We start from the raw sequence: 6,930 nt of genomic DNA on the forward strand, positions 1-6,930 counted from the left end.
GGGCAAGATCGCCACTGGATTCACCTCGGTATACCCAATTGTCCTTATTGTGCCCAGCACAAGCTAGGTATTATAAAAAAGTGGGTAAATATGACTGAAGAAAACCTGAGATTTCTCACGTAAATAGATGGTGGGTAACTAACTGTAGGGCAGGTAGGACTTCTTGTGGTCGTGGCAAGGAGGGAGATCAGGGAAAGCTGGGGACAGCTAGAATGTAGTCAATTGGCCGTGGCCGTTCAAATGTACACATAAGGAGTACACTGATGTTGGGGTGTAGCTTTTTAAATCAGTCTCCACGCAACTATTTGCCCCATAGTTCATTAAGATGGCTACCATGCCAAAATGTTACCTTGGCATAAGTAGTAAACTTTTTCTATGAAGGGCTTTCTTTTAGGTTATTTTAATCAACTGAAAAATCAAATTAGGCAGGTCCACTATTATTATCCCCATTCCACATGCTAGGATGCTGAAGCAATGTAAGTGAATAACTCAGAGTGTTCTGTCCTTATATCTTTAGGTACCTCCCTCCTCGTAATGAGGGAACGTCAAGAAAAAAGTGTTCTAACTCCATTTTCCCTGAGAATGTACTCATTTCAGAAATGAAAACCCAACTTGTATTATTAATACTCATCATTTAGTACAAAATGAACATTTCAAAAAACACTTTGAAGTTTCATGTAAGTCCAAATTGATATCATTAATCAAGTGACATAAAAGGTATTGTTTTGTTTTATAGACTCATTATATTTGGATATTAAAGGCCAGGATGCATCATCTAGCCTGAGTTTGGTGAAGTTCATTTGATAATGTTTTATGAAGTCTTTCTCATTAAATTTGATTTGGCTTGTGTGGTAATATTGTAGTCTTCAATAGGAATGCAGGTAAACACACTTAATAATAAATTAAAACAAATCATATTGGAAATCAGGAAGAAGGGAAATAAACATTGAGTTCCTGTAGAGACTAAAGTCTAGTTAATTAAAAGAGTAACTTAATTCTTTATTTCTATGAAAAATTTAGTTTTAAGCTACAAATCTATTGTAATTCAAATTTCTGTATTTGGGCTATTAGCCATAGAGGAATGCCTGCGTTAAACATAATTAAAGTAGATATAACATTTTCACTACTTTATAGATGAGGAACATCAGTTATACTGAGAAAAAATGCCCAGCCAGGTTCTCTGGAGAATCATTAGTGGCCCAAATGACAATCCATATTCTCGCCTAGACCACTAAAATATATTTTCCAAAAGGGTGGTAATACTTTTAATGCTTACGACTTACAAAAAGAAGTAAATACAAAATATTTCAGGAACCGTAATTCCTTTTTTAAGTCACTAAAAATTTGTATATCTGTATTAAAAACCATATAAATCTGAGTTCATACTGGGCACTTATAGCTAAGGAACAAAAGAACAACAGCATCTATTTAGAGTGTGAAAACATGTTTGTATGAAGAGAGTATTTTATCATCAGTCTATTTTCTGTACCTTTTGCAATTAAGTGTAAGCTGTATACAGTGTTAATTTTTAACAGGAACTAGAATTTTAGTAGTTTCAGAAATAAAAAATAAGATGGCATTAAAATGTCCTATAGATTGGTAAACCTATCCCAAGGACTTCTCATATTTATCTTGTGTTCTGAGGTACAGTCTTCATAGAGACTGAATTAGAGTGGGACAACAGACAAAATAGGAAAGGGAAATATTCATGTCAGCTATTGAAAACTAGTTTTGTAAGGCAAGGCCTCAAAGTCCTATTCTCTGGCATGTTTAGTATGGCATGCATAGCTGATTTTCATTCAGGTACTAGAGAAAGGTGTTGTACAATGACAGATAACCTTATCAAAATTATAATTAGCTGGCTTTCTCTGCATGGAACAGCTGGTTAAGACTGAAGTGAGAGCTCTTACCAGTATTCTCAGAAATGGTTCCTCATCATGGGTATTTGGCCAACTGGTTAGGTCTGGCATGAACATGTGATTTCTAAAAGAATGAGCTGGGATCTGCTAACATGTTTCAAAGGAGCACTTAGTAAAAGCTAAATTCTAAGCAATAAATCATCAATTTATTTTATTTAATTTTCAAGATTTTTTTTCAGTGTTATTCCTTTAATGTTAACATGCTCATTCTGCTTAGAGTGCTTTTCATTGTGTCTAAAATTTTGCAGTAAGGTGAAATAAAAGATTTAAAAATAGTTTCACAACACAAGGAAGATGAAATCTCATATTTCTAGCATATAGTTTGATCCTTATATATGCATGGTTAATCAAAATTGCCTTTAAATGACAACTTGATGTTTTTTAAATTGTACTCAGAAACACTACTATATGTCATTTATTTTAACAATGATATTTCTAGAATTAGTTTTATTAACAGTATGACTTTTCATGCATTCTTAAATTTTACACTAGTTTAATAGTCACAACATTTAAGTTCAAACAACAAATATTCGAGCCCCCATGAGAAACAAATGAAATGGGATTAACTTTTTATATCACCGGGTAATTTCTCTTTAAGAGTATAAAGGTAATTTGGGATTTATCAACCTAAATTTCCAATGTTACTGTTAATTCAACCATATGTATCATTTAGGCCACAGGACTGCCCATTAGCCTTTCTTGTCGAAGAGCAATTAATCTCTTGAACCACTTTTCCTCAGCATCGCCTTTCTCAATAAATAACTGAAATAAGAAAAAGAAAAAGAAAAAATGTTAATGTCTGCCAATAACTTGGATTCACTCTTACATGATACAGATCACCTTTATAAAATATATCCTTCAGCACAAGATCAGGATACTGCTTAACCCTTGATGAACTTCTTAACTAAAGATCATCTACTGGTAATTAATAACGTTTAGATAGTCTTGGAGTAAAAAGATGAATATCAACATCACTTGGTTAATAATTTTATGCCTTATTTTGTGAAGTTTATGTCCTACAATATTTCTGAGAGACACAGTGAAATGACAGAAGACAGCAAAATATAATGTTAGTGACATGCTCATAGCCAATGAACGAACTAGAGCTGAGCCTGCATTAGATCTTTTAGTGCCAGATTGAAAACAAAAGAAACTCTTCTTTTTACCTATTTTCTTAATGATAGAAAGAATACTTCTAGAAGTCAGGCAACATGAGTTGGACATACCATATTCAAATACATGTAACAGTTCTAAAGGCTGGAGGCCAGCTACCTATTTTTAGCAAATCAGAACATATGAATTCATTTCATTCAATGGTCTTGTTTCCAGCACAAAAGGACAACAGTCTGAATTAATTTCAGTCAACTAGACTTCAGGTGACATTCTTAAGGTTTAAGGATCTTACATTCGGATGAGCCAGAGAATTGTCATCTTGGTACTTGATAGTAGTAGGGATGCTGCCGGGGTCTATTTCTTTTTCATTACTGGGTAGATCAGCAACTACTGATGCTGGTCCTGATGCTGCAGTTACATGTTTCACTTCACTAGGTTCCACTGACTGAAACATAAAGCATATATTATTAATCGCATCACAATGTACACTTAGAACTTTACTTTAATAATATTTCTGATTTTGAATAATAATTGCTCAGTAGTCTCCCCTGAGATAATACTAATCACAAAAAGGCCCTACCTAGGTAACTGAATAAGAGATAATTATTCCTAAAACAAGAAAACAAATAAAAAACATTGGGAACATGTTTATCATATCTTATGATCAGCATAATTTTCTTAAGAAATTGTACTTATTAGTATATACTATTGAAAAAGTGTATTTCATATATCTAAATTATATTAATTAAAATAAACGCAACAAATCTTTAGCATTTAGTTGGTCTCTTTAGATATAAAAAACAAATTCAAAGGTTTTTTTTTGTTTTTTTAATGTCTTCCTGAGATATAATTTACATTATTACAATTCATATAGCTTTTAGTATATCTACAGAATTTTGTAATCATCATCACAAGCAATTTTTGAACATTTTCATCATCCTTTCCAAAACCCTAAACTCATTAGCACTCACCGTTATCCATTTCTCACCCACTCTCCCGGCCCTAGCCAACCGTAACCTACTTTCTGTCTCTATAGATTTGTCTATCCTGGACATTTCATATACAAGGAATCATACAATATGTGTTTTTTTTTTTTTAGTGACTGGCTTCTTTCATTTAGCGTAATGTTTTCAAGGTTCATCCATGTTGTATAATGTATCAATCAGTTCTTCACTCCTCTTTATTGCTGAATAATATTCCATTGTACATATTATGTGCCAGGTACTGTGTTAAGTACTGGGGACAAGAAGACTAATAAATCATTGTTCCTGCATAAAAGGAGCCAGCAGTGTGGTGCTAACTTGGATTAATTCCAATATTTTGTTTCTGAGAAAGAAGGCCAGGGAAGTGGCTGTTTAGCAGCAAGTTTTCAGGGAGAATAAAAAAAAAAAAAAAATCAAGACAATTGGGAGATTAATTCAACTTCTTAGCCTTTTTTCCTATAACTATTGGTTCTACACCTATAGTTTTTCAATTTCCATTTTCTTTTGACTATATACTTCTGAACATTTGGTTCTTTGAGTACGAAACAAGTTTCACTGAGAAAAACATCTAGAAAATGAAATATGCATGAATGAGTTAATCCTTTCTTAGAATAACTTATCTTAGAATTAGAGATCTATTTATTTAATCAGTATTTACTGAACATTACTAATTGCTAAGCACTGGGTATATATGGGAAAATAAAACAGTTATGGTTCCTGTCTCAACTGGAGATTACATTTTGCTAATGGGGTTGATAGATTACTAACAAATAAATACCAAAATAAATAATAATCACAAATTGTAACAAGTGACATAGAAAAGTTAAAGAAATATTTGATTAAATTTGATTCAGCAGTTTTATTCTTACATTTTGGGGCCACTAATTCCCACCTCATCCAGATCTCCAACATTTCTATGTCCCCAACATACTAAGCCTAGAAGGCTCACAGTCTTAAGCGATGTTATTTCGACCCTTTATAACAGTAAGGATGTGAGGATGTATAACAGTAAAGACCAATAATCTGCAAAGGGAAAAGTGGGAAGTATTCAAATATAATGAGGTCCAGGACATTGTTTTTTGGTAGTCTATGCTGCTGTGCAGAGAATATGAGAGCATGTCATTTTGTACATTTCAGCCATGCTTGGATAGGCTTAGCTAGAAGACTGGCTGTCTGTGTTGAACTGTCTTGAAAAATTGTGGAGTGCTGTTACACCACACATTAAAGTTTTTCTTGAGAAGTTCTTATACACACATAAGTTCTTAGAGGTTAGAATCAGAGCGTGGAAGTTATTATTTAATAGTGGGTAGTGAAAAATGTGTGAGGAGAACCATTAATTTCTTCTTTATTTAAGTGAGGAAAATAGAGAGGAAGTTTGACTATTAAAAAACCCTCAATATGGCCACTATCAAACATCCGGCCTTGAGTAGCACTGCCACCTGGTGGTTCTGTTTGGAAAAAAATTGTTTTAAATTGTACTTCAAATAAAAGAACAAATGATCTTCTTTTTGAACATAGAGGGATTATCTGCTAGATATAACCATTTTAGGGTTGAATAAGTGGCAACAAGGTTATTAGTTAGGGGCAGCAGCTGGAAACAAGCTGCATCTTGGTTCCTGAAGTCGATGACATAGCAGGAGCTATTGGATTATCTACTCACCCAAGAGAAATATAATTGCAGAAGGTTAAACTAGTTAAATCGATATGTGTTACAGGCGACACAATGTCTAGCATGTCGTTGTAATAGCCACATTTCTGGTAACAGCTCCCTAGCTTAATTAGTGGAATTAACACAGATAGAGACTCTACCAACTGAAGGGGTGGCTGCTATAGAAAAGCCTTTTTTTAGAGATACAAACTTTCTCTCCAGGAGAGAAAGATGTTGAAACTGGGTCATGGGTAATTTAGTCCTCAAGAGTCAGTCTTTGCTATGCATCAGGGATAGCCCATCACACCTCCCCATGATCTGTATAAAACAGTCCTCAAGATAATTTACCTCCCTTTGCTAAGTAATCTCCTGATAAATAATTCAGCTTCTTGGGCATCCTGCATCTCTACCTTACACTGCAGACACAGACATTTTAGAAACTGAAAAGGGATATCACTTTCTAAACTAATATATTGGTTTCTGTTTTATATTACAGTTGAGTGTGAATTTATTCATTGTTGGCCCATCACTGCTCTTCTGATCATTTTGAAACACAGTGACTAATAAAAGTCCAATGTTAGATGGTTAATACTTTAGAGTACTGTACATTCACCAAGATAAATGCCATCTTCTGAGGCATTTTAGCATATTCTTCTATTGAGGCCACTTCCTACCTCTCAATTCATTCTTTCTTTATACTGTGACAGGGAAGGTACATTGAGTTCACAATTATGAGAGACATTTGATTAGTAGAAAAAACACAGACTCTGGAGTTGGACAAATTTGGTTTAAATGCTGCTTCTTGTTTATTAGCAGTTTGACCGTGAGTTATAAAACTTACTGAGGCTCAGCTTCCTTATCTGTAAATAAGGGGTACTTGGATGTTAGATATACTATATATGTTAATTGTCTAGTATTAATGGTAGCCATAATTATTTTATTTATTTTAAATTATTATTCAAATATAAAAAAGTGGGGTTAGGATGCAACATTATTTGACACCATTTGCTTAGTGTTTCAATGTTTCCAAAAGGCTGCGCTGAAACAAAGCCGTCCAATGACAATTAACGTCTGAACAGGAACCAGTAAGTTACTGTGTAAATGCTGTGAAGTAATTTTTAACTATTTGCTCAGGAATACAATAGGTCGCCAAAGCCTCAAGTGAGAATTTTAGGGTCTAGAAACCATAAAAAATTACATAAAACAACCTTTGGTCCAACCATAATGGAAATCCTTGTGTTTACAATTCCTCTTAAGGAAGCCAGAG

At 33.8% G+C, this 6,930-nt stretch overlaps 1 protein-coding gene across 1 annotated transcript in view; it reads right to left on the reverse strand.

The window, feature by feature from the left end:
* Nucleotides 1-2,039: 2,039 nt before the first annotated feature.
* The window catches only part of RSRC1 (arginine and serine rich coiled-coil 1), a 369,031-nt gene continuing 364,140 nt past the window's right edge, over nt 2,040-6,930 (reverse strand). Inside the window, exons 8-9 of the mRNA XM_025044223.1 lie at nt 3,325-3,477; nt 2,040-2,681 (exon numbers count right to left, since the gene is read on the reverse strand). Of these exons, the coding sequence (XP_024899991.1) occupies nt 2,589-2,681; nt 3,325-3,477 (246 nt within the window). The 3' untranslated portion in view covers nt 2,040-2,588. The remainder of the gene's footprint in view (nt 2,682-3,324; nt 3,478-6,930) is intronic.

The sequence above is a fragment of the Pteropus alecto genome, unplaced genomic scaffold (genome assembly GCF_000325575.1).
Source record: "Pteropus alecto unplaced genomic scaffold, ASM32557v1 scaffold81, whole genome shotgun sequence".
NCBI lineage: Eukaryota > Metazoa > Chordata > Mammalia > Chiroptera > Pteropodidae > Pteropus > Pteropus alecto.